The following is a 20,061-nucleotide window of genomic DNA, read 5'->3' on the forward strand; positions in this document are numbered from 1 at the left end:
CGGCACAGGAGACGAGAGTTTGGTAGGGATTCAGAGGGGACAGGAGGAGAGGTTAGGCGAGAGCAGAGAGAACAGGGGGAGGTTCAAATCACTTCTCACTCCATTATTCGGAGAGTTATTACACACGCACTTATATATAGCCACTCCTGTACGGGCCACGCACACACGGCACCATACCACAGACACTCTACCCGATCGATAAACTAAGACAGGGCGGCCATGTCGTAGTTCATGTGGATGTGGATCGTACCACAGGACAAGCTTCTCCATGAGGAGAGTTAATTGCAAAAAACCACGATATTTAGGGCATCGATTGCAGAAAACCACTTAGTTCTTAATTTTGTGCAAAAATCATCGCGTTCTAGTAAACTTTTTGCAAATTGCACTGATCAGATGATTTGTCTCATTTAACCATTTTCTGACAAGTGGGGCCAAATTGTAAGAGTAATTTTTTTACACACACACCCCTTGATCTAAAAATAAAAAGCAATCAACTCCTGCCCCGATCCAATCCCGTGGTCTCTCATCCCCGACCTCGCGTTGACCACGGCCGGTGCTTGCCGCGCAAGTGGACGGTCACAAACCATCGCGGCCATGGCCTCCCTACTCCGTCCCACCTATCCATCCTCACTGCACAGCCCCTGGTGGACGTGGTGCCGGTCCTTCTTGGCTTGACCGGTGGTGGACGGCAGCGGCTCGGGCGGAGGGCCGGACGAGGTGCCGGTGAGGGCAATGCCTTCCGCCCCTCCATGGCTGTAGGCTTTCCCTGCTGCCGCCGCCCACCACGCTTCGAGCCGGAACGATAGCCAACCACGCCAGCCCGACCGGCTCACGTCGCAACCGCCGGAAGCCCACCGTCGGCCCCGCCTCTCCTCATCTCTGCGCCGCGCCTCGCCGGAGCGGAAGGGTCACAGCGCGCAGGAGCTCGTCCTCGCCGGAGTTCGAAGCTGTTGAGCAGTCCGTCCGGGTCGCAGGTCCCCGCGGTGGTGTTGCTGCTGCCCACAGGCACGGCGGCCTCGTCCTCGACGTCCCGCTGCGCGGCGTCCTGGTGCAGCACGACGGCCTCGTCCGCGGTGTCCAGCGCACGGCGGCCTTATCCACGACTTCTTGGAGCAGCACGACGCCCTCGTCCGCGGCCGCCCGGAGCAGCACGCGGCCTCGTTCGCGGCGTCCTGCTGCACGGCAGCCCGGAGCAGCACCGGCGGGGAGCTGCGGTGCCGAGCAGCAGCACACAGCAGCGCGCGGGGCGGATCACTCGCCGAGCGTCGAAGCTCCCGCGACACAACCAGGGAGGAGGGAGGCCACCCCGCCCACGAGCAAGGCCAGGGAGGAGGGAGGCCGTCCCGCTGGAGGCCGCCTCGCCGTGGCCAGCCACCACCCCAGAGGAGGAAGGCGACGGGGGTGGGAGGGGGCTGATTGCTTTTTCATTTTTTGAATAAGGGTGTCTTTGTGAAATCCAGGGAGGTGTATGTCAATTTTTTATCAAATCATCTCCTTACAATCCGGTCCCACTTGTCAGAAAGTGATCAATCAGGCTATATCATCTGATCAGTGCAATTTGCAAAAAGTTTACTAGAAACGCGATGATTTTTGCACAAAATTAGGGACTAGATGGTTTTCTGCAATCGATGCCCCAAATGTAGTGGTTTTTTGCAATTAACTCTCATGAGGAGCACGGCGTGGAGCTGGGCAGCCCGCCGGGTAGGCCTTCTGGCAGTACGCTGGCACATTGCCGGGCGTCGAACAGGTGGCCATGCTCGTCTCCTACTCTACCAACGGCCACGCCATGGTCGTGGGCGAGGCGTGGCTGCTGGTAGAGTGGAAGAGAAGCGAGGCCGCCTTTGGTGGAGAGTACCGTGCAGGCGCAACTGCTCGGCCACTCCGACCGGAAGCCAGTGCTCCGACGAAAGCACCTGGCCACACCGCCGCTCCTCGAAGCGTGGCACGCCACGACCACTGTGGCAGCCATGACTATACCCAGACTCCCAGAGCTCTGCCTTCTCGCTTTGCAGTTCAGGAATGGGGATGGTGAGATGAGAATGCGAGTGGAACGGAGCACGTATATACAGGCGGTTCAATCATTGGTCTCACCGGACACAGGGGGAAATGATGAGTATTTGCAGCCGTAGGTACGAAACCATGGCGATCAAGCGTGACCGTAGCGGTCTCTCAAGGAAGGAAAGAGATCGCGATGCACCGTGGGAGAGATACGAAAGGACTGCTCCTTTGAGTCGTAGGTAGGGGTGGAAAGTGGTAGCGGATAATTCGAAATGTTCAATATTCATATTCGAGAAAATGCCTATTCGTATCCGAAACATCCATATCCGAACCAAAATGGAAATGGAAATTGTCCGTATCCGAATTTATTAAACAAATACAAAATAAATTATGGTAGGAGATTTTGACACAAATATGGATATGGAAGTGGATATATCCGTATCCGAATAAGATTATGGGAGGTATTTTTTAAAATTCTAGGCCCAATATTCCAATTATCCAACATAAAAACCAAATAAATGGTCAAATTTTACTCTTTATATGATTAAACTTATAAATTATTATGCATTACAATAGTATTTATTCATAAATCTATTTATTATTGACTTATTGTATGTCACAAGTTGATTATTTTAGGTCACATAGCTATCAACTAATTTACTTAAGCAATATGTTGATATTATTCGTATCCGTTTCGAATCAAGAAAATATCTGATGCGTATCCGTATTCGAATAATATCCGAGCCGCATCCGTATTCGAGAACATCTGTATTCGGATCCGTATCCGCTTTGAAATATGAAAATGAAAGTGGTAAGAGCATTATCTGATCCGCATCCGATCCGTTTCGACCCCTAATCGTAGGCCACGCATGAAATCACTGAAGCAACCGTGTACGTACGTCCCCGTTGCAAAGAAGGAAAGAGATCGCGGTGCATCGTTTGGAAGATAAGAAACGACGGCTCCTTTCCAGCGCCGTAGGCCACGGCCGCGCATATGAAGCCAGCGAAGCTGTACCTCCAAGAAAAACGGGTCCACGGCTCGTTCCTAACCGTAGCGATTTCTACGTACGCACTGTACGTCCCATCGGGCCGGCGAGAAGGTTACATTATATATCACCGGCCACGGATGAAACGAACCAACACCACCGGGGAGATTAATTGTCTCGCTTGTATACTGCTGCTTCTGCTTGGTAACTCGACTGCGAGGTTAATTACAGTTACAGGCGAGCTGGTTCACGGCCGCCTTGGTCGCCGAGTACACCGAACACCAGGTACAGGTGAGGCGTTCACCACCTTTCCTGTAGTATTCTTCGAGCTGGTGGACAAATTTTCAGTCATATGGCCAATACTTTGATTTCACGAAACTCCTTTCCTGTAGTGCTGTTGTACAATAATAATGATGTTCTGTTCCATAGCTGAAATGGGAATGGCATATGCCATAATCCAATCTCACTCAGATATACCATACTTATATGACAACTAACAATCTTATGTTTCATTGTGAAAGTAAATAAAATCTGAAAGGTGCTTTGTTGTAATTGTTCCGCCTACTGTTTAGTTTCGAGCATGATACTGAATCCCCCCCTCTCATCTGCTCTTGGTTTCTTTCGCTGACAAAAAAACATATCGGAAAATCAATGATCAGCTCCAGTGCAAGCTGGGATGCATGATTTCAAAGGCCAAACTCTGCGTCAGTGACCAACAGACATATACCTCCATCGTGCCCAGAGGACAAGAGCCTAGTGTGACTCGTCATCGGACACGGAACCCTCGCCAGCTCATCCTGTGCCAACGGTACGTCGCGTGTTTCTTCTTCCACTTCCTTTTCTTCGAACCTCCGCCGCCACTACTGGTTCCCTTCTCGGGTGATTTATAGAAAGGAAAAGAGAAACAATGAGCAAGAGATCATTGGCATAGTAGCTTCACATTTAAGGCTTACGAGAGCAAGCAATAAATATAATTACCTCCTTTTCACCCCCACTTTCACTAGATTCTGATTCGTCCCCGCTAGAATCATCATCAGTAGAAGATCCTCCGCCACCCATAAAGGAACCAAAATCTTCATCCTGGCGTGAAGCAATAAACAACACAAGTATATGGAGGGACTTAATAACAAGATTAAAATGTCAGCATCAAGCAAACATGCCAACACGAGACAATCTACCTCATCACTTTGCTCGTCCCCAAGGTTCATTGTTTTCAACTGCTTTCCACTGCAAATTTCCCATATAAAAATGAAGATACTCATAGCGCTTAAGTATATATATAGAAAGAAGGATGTTGAAGCCAACAGACGGGCACATACTTGATGAAGTTGAAAAGGTTAAAGTATTCATTCCTTTGAATATTTCTGAAGATATGCTCTTGGCCATTTTTTCGCTTGACAAGGAGGTCCAAATAGCAATCTGATTTACCGGCGCCCTCACGGCGGTAACTTCCAAACCCAACAAACTCAACCTACATCAAATAGTAGTAAATGATATATCATTTCAGCAATGCACGGAGGGACGGTATCAATTTCTAGCATAAGGAAAAACTAATACCTCTTCATAAAGGATGAGCATAGGGGGCTCTGGCAGAAAGAAGAAACCTTTTTCAAGTGGATACAGCAGTCCATGTTCAGATTTCAGAGATGTTTTAACTGCATATTCACCTTGGCAAGTTCTGTAAGAACCCGGCCTTGTGACTTTGGCACCAGATAGGCCACAAAGGACTTTGGTGAATACCTCATGTATTGGACCCTAAGGATGAATCGAACCCTTGTGTAAGTTAGTTGATTTAACACAATAGGATTTACCAGACCCAAGGAACTGTCAGTAGAGAGGAATAAGTTAAGTAAGAATTACAAACTAGTTCAAAAGGGCAAGCGCCAGTTTTATAACAGAACCTCGTACAGTGTACAGGTTCAGACTTGAGAGTAACAGAATTATTTGGTTATAAGCCTTCCCATAAATATCCACCAAATTTACCCTTTCCTGTAATGGGGTAGTCGGTAGAGGCATACTACCTCCTTTCCGGTTTAAAAGGCCCACGTGTATGCCTAGATGGATAATCTCACCAACGTAAGATGGGTTATAGATCACAAAAATTTCACCATTAGAAACTTCAAATGTTATATTTTCTAATGGTATAACTTTTGTGACAAACAATTTAAATTACAGTGCTTGAATTGTCGATCTTGGGAACACGTAGGCCTTCTATATAGGAAAGGAGGGAGTATTTGGGAATAAATGAGTATTATCCATCTCAAAAACCATGTGGTGTTCTTTTGAAAACGAATGAAATTGTTTGGCCTAACTTAAGCTTCTTGTTCAAATCCAATTCAAGTTTGATGAAAGGTTGAATGTGATTATTAACAAACCACAAAAGGGGGATTCAATTTTCTAACAGAAAAAAGTCATTGGTGGCTCGAAGAATCTCTTTGTATCTCGACCATACAGAACACTCCTGGTGGAGTTTTCTGTACTAACAAACTTGTCTCTGCACATTGCCATGTATTCCCTCGGTTCCAAATTATAAGATGTTCTAACTTTTTTCTGATTCAGATGTATATAGACGCATTTTAGTGTGTTTGTTCACGCATCTCAGCCCGTATGCAGTCCTTATTGAAATATCTAAAACATCATATAATAGATAACAGAGGGAATATATTTTATGATTTCAACATGATATTCGGTTCCATTTTGAGCACATCAACATAAGTACTAACAAATAATGTTTCGAAGTAGCAAAATGTTCACCATATAAGATTCCTCCAACTTATCTTTGTATTTTCCGGCCAGAAGATCTCTGCTTAAATTCAAATCTGTTTCGACTATTACCTCTGTCATAAACTGTCAAAGAATAAGGGAAAGAGTTAAACAATTGCTATATTGTCCAGCAAAACAAACACTGTAACCAAGTTGCCAAATCAAAAATTACATATAACACCTAAACATTACGAGCAAATTTTGCGGCACATAACCTGAATGACAATGTGAGGGTACAATGTTCTGCCTTTACGGATTGGCGGATCAAGAGTGACAACCGCAAAGGTATGGGGACTGTTTGGCTGGAAAGCACAACCATGCAATCGAATTATTTACATATCTAGGATCAACCAATACAATATCACAATAATTACAGTACACACATAACCTTTGGTAAAACAAAAAGGCGAATGATGCTGCTATATTGGATTTTAATATCATCAGCTTGTCCATGGAGTCGCAGAAATGAAAGATGAAGCTCAACAGTACGTCGTCCTCTGCATAGCCAAAGACTTGTTAACTTTGGGGGGAGGGGTAAACAAAAAGAAGATGGTATAACATGAATGGTCCATATTTCCAACCTTGGTATGATAATAGCTATTTCTTCATAGGTGTCAACTGCGGCTTCAGAAGAATATTTCAATATTGTCTCCCACTACAAAAAGGGAAAATAAAAATTTAAAAGACATCACCGTAGTTAGAATAAATTCAATGCGCTGCATGTTTCATGGCATGTCACCTGGGCTGAAGAGAGAATCTCATCTCCAACAAACGGATAACTACCTTAGCCATGAAGATGACAAGAATGTTTAATGTTGTTCCGAGGTGACCCTCTCAGAGTAGTTACAGACTTACAGTAGTATTGTTATTACTATCATGCTTGTTGGCACTGTCAGAGTAGTTTGGTCTAGTCAATATATCAGTCTCTAATGACTGTTCAACTTTATTCCCCTTCCGAATTTGTCCAGGAGAATTGCTATTACTCCCTGTCCGCCACAACCAGAACGCAAAGGGAGGAGTACCTGCGTACAACATCCCCTCCTTCCATGGTCGGGGCGCCCGGCTCAGGGCTGGGAGGAGGTGGCAACAGGCGATGGCGCGGCTTTGCTAGATCCGTTACTCTAAAAAATTCATTCTCAATATTCCATCCAATCTGATCTTGAACAATCATGTGCAAGCCATCTTTTAGTCAGAATATTTTTTCTAGAATACGCACAAGCGCGCATATCATATACTCTCTCTGTAACTAAATATAAGACGTTTTTGCAGTTTAATTTGAACTGCAAAAATGTCTTATATTACCTTGATGAACCATAGAAAATCAGTCTTTACTCGTTCCATTGATTACAGTCATGGTGTATTTCCTAACAGTTATATACAGTTAGTGTCACACTTTTTCTCCACAACCAAACACTACCCCACTACATTTCCTCCCAGTCCGTCCGCTGCGGCAGCCGCACCGCGAAGAACCCTAACCTCCAACCCCACACACATTGACACGTCACACATTGCATCGAGCAAATCGGAGGAGGAGGAGCTCACCGTGCCGTCGTGGCCTCCGAGGACGGCGTCGTTGGCGAGATGGCCGACCGTCATCTCCGCCGCCCCGAAGACGATCTCGCCGCTCCTCCTCGGTTTTGGTTTCGCGATCAGAGAGCCGGCCGCGCCGCAGTGACACTCGATATGTCTCGTCCAGCGAAAAGCCTCTGTCTGAATGACCAGCGGGCCCAGCCTGCCAGGGACACGCGGGTCCGTCCGCTCCGATCCCACGCGCGACGGCGTCCATCGCGAGTGCGTGGGGCCCGCCTGTCAGCCGAGCCCTCCCATTCTCCCCGTTCCCCTTCCGCTTCTCCTCCTGTCCCGATCTCTCTCTCGCTCGCTCGCTCCTTCGAGGCTCGGCCATGGCGGACTACCACTTCGTGTACAAGGACGTGGAGGGGGCGACGACGCAGTGGGACGACATCCAGCGCAAGCTCGGGAACCTGCCCGAGAAGCCGGCGCCCTTCAAGCCGCCGCCCTTCGCCCCCAGGGCCGACGCCGACGAGCAGCCCAGGTCCAAGGAGTGGCTCGACGCGCGCGACCCCGACGAGCTCGAGGAGCTCGAGGACGACCTCGACGACGACCGCTTCCTCGAGCAGTACAGGTAACGCCCGCTCTCTGTTCCCCTCGGCCTCGATCTGGTCTCCCGCGCGTCTGGCGATCCATGAGATGTGTCCCACTAGTGCTTTTCGTGATTGATTTGACCCGAATTGCACAGTAGGATGGGGGTAATTCGTGTGATTTCCGTAGAAATCTGGTCTGTTTCAGTTATTTTTGATCCACTTGGGAGAAGTCTCATTCTGATCCATGCAGCCAAAAATACATGTCCACGAATTTTTTGATGTTGTGGTGTGCTTACAGGAGGATGAGGCTTGCAGAGCTCAAGGAGGCAGCAAAAACTGCGAGATTCGGCACAATACAGCCCATCACAGGCTCTGATTTTGTGCGTGAGGTTTCGCAGGCTCCACCGGACGTCTGGGTTGTGGTCTTCCTCTACAAGGATGCGTAAGGCGAAATCCATCCTGTTTACAATATGATGATCTTCTTGTGTCAGAAACTACACCAAGAAACAGCTAATTTTTTTATGAGCGTGTAGAACTTTATTCGTGACTAACTATCTAACTATACATATTTGGTCGTGTTGATTAGAAGTAGGAAAAATAACTATGGCAGCTTGAAAATGAGTACTGTCCACTATGGTTCTTGGAATCTTTTTATCCTGAGATTCAATTGTGTTGAAACAGTGTTCTGGCACACAAAAAAATCCACTACCATGTCAAACCAGATAAACAAGATAACTTAGCTTAGCAAACCATACCACACCACACCACACCACGATATTTTTCCACTTCTTTTCTACTTCGATTTACTCCACATGCTCTCCACTTTTCATAATTCCTTTACTCGTATTTTGATTTATACTCATTTTGACTGGAAATTGTAGGATTTTAGGCCAATGCCCTGTGCTTCTATAAAACATTTGCAGTGCTTCTGTTTTATATACTGTTTAACTGCTTCCTAAAGGTGCTCATAATACATAAATGACTTTAGGAAGAAATTCTATCTCGAGCTGTTCATTGTCTGAGACTTCTATGGATCTTATTGCAGGATACCAGAATGTGGGCTGCTTGAGACTTGCCTGGAGGAACTGGCGACAAAATATGCAGAAACCAAGTTTGTTAAAATTATTTCCACGGACTGTATTCCCAACTACCCAGACAGGAATGTTCCTACAATACTGGTGTACAACAACAGTGCTGTCAAAGGGACTTATGTTGGTCTACAGAAGTTCGGTGGAAAGAAATGCACACCTGAATGTAAGAAATACCACACAATCAGTTTTCATTATCTTAGTTCAAGTTCTCTTTTTGTGAGGTTAGTTCAAGTTACTCTTCTTTATTTAGTTGGTTGGACAAAAACATTGTTAGTATACACTAGTGAACAGTTTGTGTGTATGGCTGCTTAAAGTTGCAATTAGCCAGTCGCAGGATACAATACACAAGTTCTGTGGATATTACAATCTAGATGCCTTAACATGACTCACTGACTATAATCTTTGACCTTAGGATGAGGTCTTTTTCTTTTCGTACTAAGAGGAAAACATGTTCATTACGACAGGCATGTCTACAGTGGATATATGGTCCTAATGTATGGCAAAAGAGAGAAAAAAAAATGAGGGAACAAATTTTTAGATGAGTGCCTAACACAGTGACATACCTAGTTCACAGTTATGCTGCTGTTACCACTAAACTGAGTGTGTCGTGTGAATAAGAAACGACAAAGGATTTTTCTTCATCATTTAAATTGCACCGACCGATGTGAGCACACGGAATCTTTAAGTGTCACAGACGGTCTTCCACTCTTTATGCTAAACTTTCATTCTGTTTATTTCAGCTGTTGCATTGGCGCTTTGCCACTCAGACCCAGTACTGAATGATGGGCAAGGTGGTAACAATGTCATGGAAGGCGTTCGCAGGAAGTTCATAGAAAAGGTTGTCTCCGAGCTTGAAACGCGAGAAGGCGAAGATGATAGCGACTAAAACTTACTCCTTTCTGCTAGTTTTGGTTTGGTTCAGTGATAACATTTGGATCCACGGATAGTCTTGGCTTTCCTGATCTTATTTGGTTGTCTGTGTGTGAAAAATCTGAAAGCTGTTTTGAGGAGGTTCTGTATAAACTTTGTTTCAGTAACTTATGTGATACACGTGGTGGTAATGTATCTTTGTGTTCTGGTTCTGAGAGATGATTATGGAATATGGAACTTGCATACTCAAATGGAAAATTTCTTCAGCGGAGATGATTGTTTGCGTTGAAGCAAACTGCACACACATTTATTCTGGAATTTTGTCTCCATTGCACATAATTTCTGAAGAGAAAAGAGATAACAGGAGCTTCTTCTTGATAGTACAAAGGAGGGCTATTACATTACAGTAGCTCGGCTCCATGGAGGAGCTTGTGGCCGCATCCTGAGACGGACGAAGACGATGACCGCGCTGGCGAGGATCCACGGCGAGAAGAGGGCGTTGACTACGCTCGACGACAGTAGCGACTCAGGCACCCCGTTGAAAGCCACCACCGCCATCACCGCCGGCACCAGCAGGCCGGCGGCGATCATCAACACAGGCTTGGTCCACGACACCTGCACCTGCGCGACGAGGAAAATCCAGTCCGTCAAGCCCTTCTGCGAAATCCCCACACCGCGGGGTGCGAAACGCAAAACGGGCAGGGATCAGCTCCTTTACCTTGGGCTCGCCGTCGAGGGCGATGGCGGCGCCGTCGCGGAAGGGCACGGCGGAGTGGCCGGTCGCCGGGTCTGGCCGGATCCGGAGGCCGCGGCGGGAGACCCCGGGCTTGAAGGCGAAGAGGGCACGGAGCCCGTGCTCTGCCTGGATGCCGCGCACGTCGAGGCGGTCGCGGCGAGGACCCCTCAGGCCCGACCGGAAGACCTTGGGCGGGCCGGCGCCCCGCCGGTACAGACTCACCTCCACCGACGGGTCGCCGGGGCTCGCGGCTGGCTCGAGTAGCGGAGTGGTCAGCGACTCCTCCGCGGACGCGGCGACCACCTCGTCGTCGGCCATGGGCGTCTGCCTCGGATCCCGGTGCTTGGTTTGGCGTCGGTGCGCAGTGAACTGGTGATGCTACAGTGTCTATGGCTACTCTACACTAGTACAGTAGTACTCCCGGTGCTGGAGGAGCACTACCTGTGTAGTTAACTTTGCAAAAATTTAAGCAATTTGATACGGAGAGAGTAAACCACGTGAAAGCGTAGACAAATTTTGAAAGCGTGAAACGTAAGCTCACATTAATAATCAGCCAAAATTAAAACACGCTGCAGTCACTCTAGGTAGAAACTCTGCTTGCTCTTGTCTTAGAGTAAGTCCAGCAGCACGCCCAAACCATCCCTCAACGCTATTTTAGAGGAAAAGAGCAAAAAAAAAACTGCTTCCAGCAGTTCCCCGATCCTCTCCCCGTTTTTTTGGCCTCCCCGACATCGCCCTCTCTCTCCCCTCTATCTAAGGAACGGCGACCTCCCCGATCCCCTCCCCGACTCGGTGGCCGATGCAACCGCTGCCTCTGAAAAGCTCCTTCCCGCCACAACGCCTTCGCCTCTTTAAAAACTAGTTGTTGGTAGTTATGAAATATTCTTAAAGTATAGAATAAGGGAGAAGTTAGGGGAACTGCTAGAGCTGAGCAATTTTTAGGGGGGAATCTTTTTAAGGAAATCCCCTATTTTGAGATATAGGGGAGAAAAATTAGGAGAACTGTTGGACTTGCTCTTATGTGCCTCTTCCATCGCCAGTCCATAAACCCTTCCTGAATCCCATCTCGTCCTTCCCCGCTTCCCTACTCCCCATACGCGAGATCCCTTTAATTCGGCGCTAATCCAACCTGGACCGGCGAATCCCCCTCCAGATTCTCGGCTCACCGTCATCCTGACTGTTGCCACCATGTTCACCATGCCCACGGTGAGTACCTGTGAGGCATGAACTTTGTTTCCTTGGAATCGAGAACTGGTGTGTTGCAACTTATGACTGGTCTCTGGACTTCACAAATGGTAGAGTGCATTTTCGATGAGCTGTCTTCAGCCATAGTAGCAAATCAGCGATCCCTTTTCCCACTCCAGTAGTCTTGTTCATTCGTGTGGGCCCAACTGTTGGGGAACATAGCAGAATTTTAAAATTTTCTACGCATCACCAAGATCAATCTATGGAGTCATCTAGCAACGAGGGAGAGGGGAGTGCATCTACATACCCTTGTAGATCGCGAGCGGAAGCGTTCAAGAGAACGGGGTAGATGGAGTCGTACTCGTCGTGATCCAAATCACCGATGACCGAGCGCCGAACGGACGGCACCTCCACGTTCAACACACGTACGGTTGGGAAGACGTCTCCTCCTTCTTGATCCAGCAAGGGGAAGGAGAGGTTGATGGAGATCCAGCAGCACGACGGCGTGGTGGTGGAAGCAGCGATGATCTCGGCAGGGCTTCGCCAAGCTCCAACGAGAGAGAGAGGTGTTATGAGGGGAGAGGGAGGCACCAGGGACTTGGGTACGGCTGCCCTCCCTCCCCCCACTATATATAGGGCCCCTAGGGGGGCGCCGGCCCTAGGAGATGGGATCTCCAAGGGGGGCGGCGGCCAAGGGGACTTGCCCCTCAAGCCAAGTGGGGCGCCCCCCACCCCTACGGTTTCCAATCCTAGGCGCGGGGGGGGGCATGGGGGGGCGCACCAGCCCATCAGGGGCTGGTTCCCCTCCCACTTCAGCCCATGGGGCCCTCCGGGAAAGGTGGCCTCACCCGGTGGACCCCCGGGACCCTTCCGGTGGTCCCGGTACAATACCGATTACTCCTGAAACTTTCCCGATGGCCGAAACTAGACTTCCTATATATAAATCTTCACCTCCGGACCATTCTGGAACTCCTCATGACGTCCGGGATCTCATCCAGGACTCCGAACAACTTTCGGGTTACCGCATACTAATATCTCTACAACCCTAGCGTCACTGAACCTTAAGTGTGTAGACCCTACGGGTTCGGGAGACATGCAGACATGACCGAGACGACTCTCCGGTCAATAACCAACAGCGGGATCTAGATACCCATGTTGGCTCCCACATGTTCCACGATGATCTCATCGGATGAACCACGATGTCGAGGATTCAATCAATCCCGTATTCAATTCCCTTTATCAATCGGTACGTTACTTGCCCGAGATTCGATCGTCCGTATCCCAATACCTCGTTCAATCTCGTTACCGGCAAGTCACTTTACTCGTACCGTAATGCATGATCCCGTGACCAAACACTTGGTCACATTGAGCTCATTATGATGATGCATTGCCGAGTGGGCCCAGAGATACCTCTCCATCATATGGAGTGACAAATCCCAGTCTCGATCCATGTCAACCCAACAGATACTTTCGGGGATACCTGTAGTATACCTTTATAGTCACCCAGTTATGTTGTGACGTTTGGTACACCCAAAGCACTCCTACGGCATCCGGGAGTTACACGATCTCATGGTCTAAGGAAATGATACTTGACATTGGAAAAGCTCTAGCAAACGAACTACACGATCTTGTGCCATGCTTAGGATTGGGTCTTGTCCATCACATCATTCTCCTAATGATGTGATCCCGTTATCAATGACATCCAATGTCCATAGTCAGGAAACCATGACTATCTATTGATCAACGAGCTAGTTAACTAGAGGCTCACCAGGGACATGTTGTGGTCTATGTATTCACACATGTATTACGATTTCCGGATAACACAATTATAGCATGAACAATAGACAATTACCATGAATAAGGAAATATAATAATAACCATTTTATTATTGCCTCTAGGGCATATTTCCAACAGTCTCCCACTTGCACTAGAGTCAATAATCTAGTTACATTGTGATGAATCGAACACCCATAGAGTTCTGGTGTTGATCATGTTTTGCTCGCGGAAGAGGTTTAGTCAACGGATCTGCGACATTCAGATCCGTATGTACTTTGCAAATATCTATGTCTCCATCTTGAACATTTTCACAAATGGAGTTGAAGCGACGCTTGATGTGCCTGGTCTTCTTGTGAAACCTGGGCTCCTTGGCAAGGGCAATAGCTCCAGTGTTGTCACAGAAGAGAGTGATCGGCCCCGACGCATTGGGTATGACTCCTAGGTCGGTGATGAACTCCTTCATCCAGATTGCTTCATGCGCTGCCTCTGAGGCTGCCATGTACTCCGCTTCACATGTAGATCCCGCCACGACGCTTTGCTTGCAACTGCACCAGCTAACTGCCCCACCATTTAAAATATACACGTATCCGGTTTGTGACTTAGAGTCATCCAGATCTGTGTCGAAGCTAGCGTCGACGTAACCCTTTACGACAAGCTCCTCGTCACCTCCATATACGAGAAACATATCCTTAGTCCTTTTCAGGTACTTTTGGATGTTCTTGACCGCTGTCCAGTGTTCCATGTCGGGATTACTTTGGTACCTTCCTACCAAACTCACGGCAAGGTTTACATCAGGTCTGGTACACAGCATGGCATACATGATAGACCCTATGGCTGAGGCATAGGGGACGACACTCATCTTTTCTCTATCTTCTGCCGTGGTCGGACATTGAGCTGAGCTCAATTTCACACCTTGCAACACAGGCAAGAACCCCTTCTTGGACTGATCCATATTGAACTTCTTCAATATCTTATCAAGGTATGTGCTTTGTGAAAGACCTATGAGGCGTCTCGATCTATCTCTATAGATCTTGATGCCTAATATGTAAGCAGCTTCTCCAAGGTCCTTCATTGAAAAACACTTATTCAAGTAGGCCTTAATACTGTCCAAAAGTTCTATATCATTTCCCATCAAAAGTATGTCATCCACATATAATATGAGAAATGCTACAGAGCTCCCACTCACTTTCTTGTAAACGTAGGCTTCTCCATAAGTCTGCATAAACCCAAACGCTTTGATCATTTCATTAAAGTGAATGTTCCAACTCCGAGATGCTTGCACCAGCCCATAAATGGAGCGTCGGAGCTTGCATACCTTGTTAGCATTCTTAGGATCGACAAAACCTTCCGGCTGCATCATATACAATTCTTCCTTAAGAAAGCCGTTAAGGAATGTCGTTTTGACGTCCATTTGCCATATCTCATAATCATAGTATGCGGCAATTGCTAACATGATTCGGACGGACTTCAGCTTCGCTACGGGTGAGAAGGTCTCATCGTAGTCAACCCCTTGAACTTGTCGATAACCCTTAGTGACAAGTCGAGCCTTATAGATGGTAACATTACCATCCGTGTCCATCTTCTTCTTAAAGATCCATTTATTCTCTATCACTCGCCGATCAACGGGCAAGTCTGTCAAAGTCCATACTTTGTTTTCATACATGGATCCTATCTCGGATTGCATGGCTTCAAGCCATTTGTTGGAATCTGGGCCCGCCATTGCTTCTTCATAGTTCGAAGGTTCACCATTGTCTAACAACATGATTTCCAGGACAGGGTTGCCATACCATTCTGGTGTGGAACATGTCCTTGTGGACCTTCGAAGTTCAGTAGCAACTTGATCCGAAGTACCTTGATCATTATCATTAACTTCCTCTCTAGTCGGTGCAGGCACCACTGGAACATCTTCTTGAGCTGCGCTACTTTCCGATTCAATAGGCAGTACTTCATCGACTTCTACTTTCCTCCCACTTACTTCTCTTGAGAGAAACTCTTTCTCCAGAAAGGACCCGTTCTTGGCAACAAAGATCTTGCCTTCGGATCTGAGGTAGAAGGTATACCCAATGGTTTCCTTAGGGTATCCTATGAAGACGCATTTTTCCGACTTGGGTTCGAGCTTTTCAGGTTGAAGTTTCTTGACATAAGCATCACATCCCCAAACTTTTAGAAACGACAGCTTAGGTTTCTTCCCAAACCATAATTCATACGGTGTCGTCTCAACGGATTTAGACGGTGCCCTATTTAAAGTGAATGTAGTTGTCTCTAGAGCGTATCCCCAAAATGATAGTGGTAAATCAGTGAGTGACATCATAGATCGCACCATATCCAATAGAGTGCGATTACGACGTTCGGGCACACCGTTATGCTGAGGTGTTTCAGGCGGCGTGAGTTGTGAAACGATTCCACATTTCCTTAAGTGCGTACCAAATTCGTGACTTAAATATTCTCCCCCACGATCTGATCGTAAGAATTTTATCTTTCGGTCACGTTGATTCTCTACCTCATTCTGAAATTCCTTGAACTTTTCAAAGGTCTCAGACTTGTGTTTCATCAAATAGACATACCCATATCTACTTAAGTCATCAGTGAGAGTGAGAACATAACGATAGCCACCGCGTGCCTCAACGCTCATTGGACCGCACACATCAGTATGTATAATTTCCAATAAGTTGGTTGCTCGCTCCATTGTTCCGGAGAACGGAGTCTTGGTCATTTTACCCATGAGGCATAGTTCGCACGTGTCAAATGATTCGAAATCAAGAGACTCTAAAAGTCCATATGTATGGAGCTTCTTCATGCGTTTGACACCAATGTGACCAAGGCGGCAGTGCCACAGATATGTGAGACTATCATTATCAATCTTACATCTTTTGGTATTCACACCATGAATATGTGTAACATCACGTTCGAGATTCATTAAGAATAAACCATTGACCAGCGGAGCATGACCATAAAACATATCTCTCATATAAATAGAACAACCATTATTCTTGGATTTAAATGAGTAGCCATCTCGTATTAAACGAGATCCAGATACAATGTTCATGCTCAAAGGTGGCACTAAATAACAATTATTGAGGTTTAAAACTAATCCCGTAGGTAAATGTAGAGGTAGCGTGCCGACGGCGATCACATCGACCTTGGAACCATTCCCGACGCGCATCGTCACCTCATCCTTTGTCAGTCTCCGCTTATTCCGCAGCTCCTGTTTTGAGTTACAAATGTGAGCAACCACACCGGTATCAAATACCCAGGAGCTACTACGAGTAATGGTAAGGTACACATCAATTACATGTATATCACATATACCTTTAGTGTTGCCGGCCTTCTTGTCCGCTAAGTATTTGGGGCAGTTCCGCTTCCAATGTCCCTTTCCCTTGCAATAAAAGCACTCAGTCTCAGGTTTGGGTCCATTCTTTGACTTCTTCCCGGCAACTGGTTTACCGGGCGCGGCAACTCCCTTGCCGTCCTTCTTGAAGTTCTTCTTACCCTTGCCTTTCTTGAAACTAGTGGTTTTATTAACCATCAACACTTGATGTTCCTTTTTGATTTCCACCTCTGCTGATTTCAGCATTGAAAATACTTCAGGAATAGTTTTCACCATCCCCTGCATATTGTAGTTCATCACAAAGCTCTTGTAGCTAGGTGGGAGCAACTGAAGGATTATGTCAATGACTGCCTCGTCCGGGAGGTTAATGTCCAGCTGGGACAAGCGATTGTGCAACCCAGACATTTTGAGTATGTGCTCACTGACAGAACTATTTTCCTCCATCTTACAACTGTAGAACTTATTGGAGACTTCATATCTCTCGACCCGGGCATGAGCTTGGAAAACCATTTTCAGCTCTTCGAATATCTCATATGGTCTGTGTCGCTCAAAACGCTTTTGGAGCCCCGGTTCTAAGCTGTAAAGCATGCCGCACTGAACGAGGGAGTAATCATCAGCATGTGACTGCCAAGCGTTCATAATGTCTTGGTTCTCTGGGATGGGTGCATCACCTAGCGGTGCTTCTAGGACATATGCTTTCCTGGCAGCTATGAGGATGATCCTCAGGTTCCGGACCCAGTCCGTATAGTTGCTGCCATCATCTTTCAGCTTGGTTTTCTCTAGGCTAAGCGTTGAAGTTGAGGTTGACATGAGCGTTGGCCATTTGATCTACAAGACATTTTGCAAAGGTTTTTAGACTAAGTTCATGATAATTAAGTTCATCTAATCAAATTATTTAATGAACTCTCACTCAGACTAGACATCCCTCTAGTCATCTAAGTGATACATGATCTGACTCAACTAGACCGTGTCCGATCATCACGTGAGACGGACTAGTCATCATCGGTGAACATCTCCATATTGATCGTATCTTCCATACGACTCATGTTTGACCTTTCGGTCTCTTGTGTTCTGAGGCCATGTCTGTACATGCTAGGCTCGTCAAGTCAACCTAAGTGTTTTGCATGTGTAAATCTGGCTTACACCCGTTGTATGTGAATGTTAGAATCTATCACACCCGATCATCACGTGGTGCTTCGAGACAACGAACTTTCACGACGATGCACAGTTAGGGGGAACACTTTCTTGAAATTATTGTGAGGGATCATCTTATTTACTACCGTCGTTCTAAGCAAATAAGAAGCAAAAACATGATAAACATCACATGCAATCAAATAGTGACATGATATGGCCAATATCATTTGCTCCTTTTGATCTCCATCTTCAGGGCGCCATGATCATCATCGTCACCAGCATGACACCATGATCTCCATCATCGTGTCTTCATGAAGTTGTCTCGTCATCTATTACTTCTACTACTATGGCTAACGGTTTAGCAATAAAGTAAAGTAATTACATGACATTTATATTGACACGCAAGTCATAAATAAATTAAGACAACTCATATGGCTCCTGCCGGTTGTCATACTCATCGACATGCAAGTCGTGATTCCTATTACAAGAACATGATCAATGTCATACATCACATATATCATTCATCACATCCTTTTGGCCATATCACATCACATGACATATGCTGCAAAAACAAGTTAGACGTCCTCTAATTGTTGTTGCATGTTTTTACGTGGCTGCTATAGGTTTCTAGCAAGAGCGTTTCTTACCTACGTCAAAACCACAACGTGATTTGCCAACTTACATTTACCCTTCATAAGGACCCTTTTCATCGAACCCGATCTGACTAAGGTGGGAGAGGCAGACACCCGCTAGCCACCTTATGCAACTAGTGCATGTCAGTCGGTGGAACCAGTCTCACGTAAGCGTACGTGTAAGGTCGGTCCGGGCCGCTTCATCCCACGATGCCGCCGAATCAAGATAAGACTAGTAACGGCAAGTAAATTGACAAAATCAACCCCCACAACAACTTGTGTTATACTCGTGCATAGAAACTACGCATAAACCTGGCTCTGATACCACTGTTCACTAGTAGAAAAAGGGTCAAATGTGAAGCACATTAGTGCCGGTTTGAATTTGAGCCGACACTAATGTGTGCATTAGTGCCGATTCCAACGGCTAGCCGGCCGCTCTCATTAGTACCGGTTCATGGCGAACCTTTAGCACCGGTTCGTGCCACAAACCGGTACTAAAGTGAGTGGTGGCAGGATGTTGTCAGTCCGGGGCCCCTCCAGCACCTTTAGTACCGGGTCGTATCACGAACCGGTACTAAAGGTCGTCCTACATAGACCCTTCGTCCACCCGAGCTCGCTCTGTTCTTCCCCTTTCCCCTCTCCTCTCTGTTCTTTTCCCTCTTCCTCTCAAGCTCATCACACATTTTGCCCAAAATTTGTCAAGATTTGAAGGCCCCCATCCATTCAAATGATCACAAAGGTTAGCAACTTTGTCCTTTCATATCTCATTGCTAGATTAGCTCGTGCAATGCTTTATATAGTGATTGATTTTTCAGTTTAGTAATTTGGGAGGAATTATATATATGTGCTAGTATTTGATTTATATGCAATTTGAGGTCAAAAATAACACTTAGTTTGCATATGTAGGTGTGGTTTACTTAGTACCTTCTAAATCTCCGTCGTAACCACCGTCGATCGCTCACAACGTCCCGTCGCCGGCACCACCTTGTGGTGAGCCTCTTGTTCATGAATTTTTATATAAAAAATTGATGTTTGTGTGATTTGGATATATAGTTACTCGTATAATTATCTTACCCATACGTTGTTTGTTATACATAGTGCCATGGTTTTGATATCCGTCCCCGTCGGCCCTCGTCCGGGTTATGATTCGGATGTGGTATATTCTCTTTTAAAACTATTCATTGCATTTCGTGTTTATGACAAATTATGCCCATCAAGTTGACATAGATATTTGTATGTAGGAGGTAGTTGAACCGGAAATTCCAACCGACCCTATTGTCGAGAGGTTAAATTTAGTTGAAAGAGAAAACGAGGATTTGAAGAAAAAATTGAAAAGAATTGAGGGGGAGAAGATGGAATTGGAGTTGCATGTTGCTGCTGTCGTCGATGATCACAAGATTAAGATGGAGAAAATGCGCTTGAAGATTAGAAAGATTAGAAAATATGCCGTTCATAGTGAG

At 46.4% G+C, this 20,061-nt stretch overlaps 3 protein-coding genes across 4 annotated transcripts; 1 reads left to right on the top strand and 2 right to left on the bottom strand.

Moving 5' to 3' along the window:
* Window positions 1–3,335: 3,335 nt before the first annotated feature.
* On the bottom strand, window positions 3,336–7,473 carry LOC119267253 (FACT complex subunit SSRP1-like). 2 transcript variants are annotated; one of them, XM_037548611.1, is made up of 12 exons: window positions 7,290–7,473; window positions 6,329–6,402; window positions 6,136–6,244; window positions 5,963–6,049; window positions 5,739–5,831; window positions 4,652–4,739; window positions 4,542–4,570; window positions 4,304–4,455; window positions 4,163–4,211; window positions 3,963–4,064; window positions 3,712–3,844; window positions 3,336–3,608 (listed from the first exon to the last, which is right to left on the bottom strand). In XM_037548611.1, the coding sequence occupies exons 1-12, from the start codon at window positions 7,341–7,343 to the stop codon at window positions 3,586–3,588; spliced, it is 993 nt and encodes a 330-aa protein (XP_037404508.1). In that variant the 5' UTR covers window positions 7,344–7,473; the 3' UTR covers window positions 3,336–3,585. The 2 variants fall into 2 exon arrangements, with proteins under 2 accessions (XP_037404508.1, XP_037404509.1); XM_037548612.1 differs by lacking the exon at window positions 3,336–3,608 and having other exon boundaries at window positions 3,743–3,847; window positions 4,542–4,739.
* An 82-nt stretch (window positions 7,474–7,555) lies between these two features.
* On the top strand, window positions 7,556–10,055 carry LOC119267254 (phosducin-like protein 3). The gene is made up of 4 exons (XM_037548614.1): window positions 7,556–7,890; window positions 8,148–8,291; window positions 8,895–9,103; window positions 9,681–10,055. Exons 1-4 carry the CDS (start codon window positions 7,649–7,651, stop codon window positions 9,824–9,826), a joined length of 741 nt encoding a protein of 246 aa, XP_037404511.1. The 5' UTR covers window positions 7,556–7,648; the 3' UTR covers window positions 9,827–10,055.
* A 28-nt stretch (window positions 10,056–10,083) lies between these two features.
* On the bottom strand, window positions 10,084–11,019 carry LOC119267255. Its single transcript, XM_037548615.1, has 2 exons — window positions 10,529–11,019; window positions 10,084–10,431 (listed from the first exon to the last, which is right to left on the bottom strand). Exons 1-2 carry the CDS (start codon window positions 10,862–10,864, stop codon window positions 10,207–10,209), a joined length of 561 nt encoding a protein of 186 aa, XP_037404512.1. The 5' UTR covers window positions 10,865–11,019; the 3' UTR covers window positions 10,084–10,206.
* Between the last annotated feature and the right edge of the window lie 9,042 nt (window positions 11,020–20,061).

Source organism: Triticum dicoccoides, chromosome 3A, assembly GCF_002162155.2.
Source record: "Triticum dicoccoides isolate Atlit2015 ecotype Zavitan chromosome 3A, WEW_v2.0, whole genome shotgun sequence".
NCBI classification, from domain to species: domain Eukaryota; kingdom Viridiplantae; phylum Streptophyta; class Magnoliopsida; order Poales; family Poaceae; genus Triticum; species Triticum dicoccoides.

Excerpts from the sequence above, each read along its gene's own strand:
- LOC119267253 (XM_037548611.1), bottom strand. The coding sequence starts at position 7,343 with ATGACGGTCGGCCATCTCGCCAACGACGCCGTCCTCGGAGGCCACGAC. Across the intron at positions 4,571-4,651 it reads TTCTTACAGAACTTGCCAAG|AGCCCCCTATGCTCATCCTT; the intron begins GTGAATATGCAG and ends TCTTTCTGCCAG. Across the intron at positions 4,065-4,162 it reads GGGACGAGCAAAGTGATGAG|GATGAAGATTTTGGTTCCTT; the intron begins GTAGATTGTCTC and ends GCTTCACGCCAG.
- LOC119267254 (XM_037548614.1), top strand. The coding sequence starts at position 7,649 with ATGGCGGACTACCACTTCGTGTACAAGGACGTGGAGGGGGCGACGACG. Across the intron at positions 7,891-8,147 it reads CGCTTCCTCGAGCAGTACAG|GAGGATGAGGCTTGCAGAGC; the intron begins GTAACGCCCGCT and ends GTGTGCTTACAG. Across the intron at positions 8,292-8,894 it reads GTCTTCCTCTACAAGGATGC|GATACCAGAATGTGGGCTGC; the intron begins GTAAGGCGAAAT and ends ATCTTATTGCAG.
- LOC119267255 (XM_037548615.1), bottom strand. The coding sequence starts at position 10,864 with ATGGCCGACGACGAGGTGGTCGCCGCGTCCGCGGAGGAGTCGCTGACC. Across the intron at positions 10,432-10,528 it reads CCCTCGACGGCGAGCCCAAG|GTGCAGGTGTCGTGGACCAA; the intron begins GTAAAGGAGCTG and ends CTCGTCGCGCAG.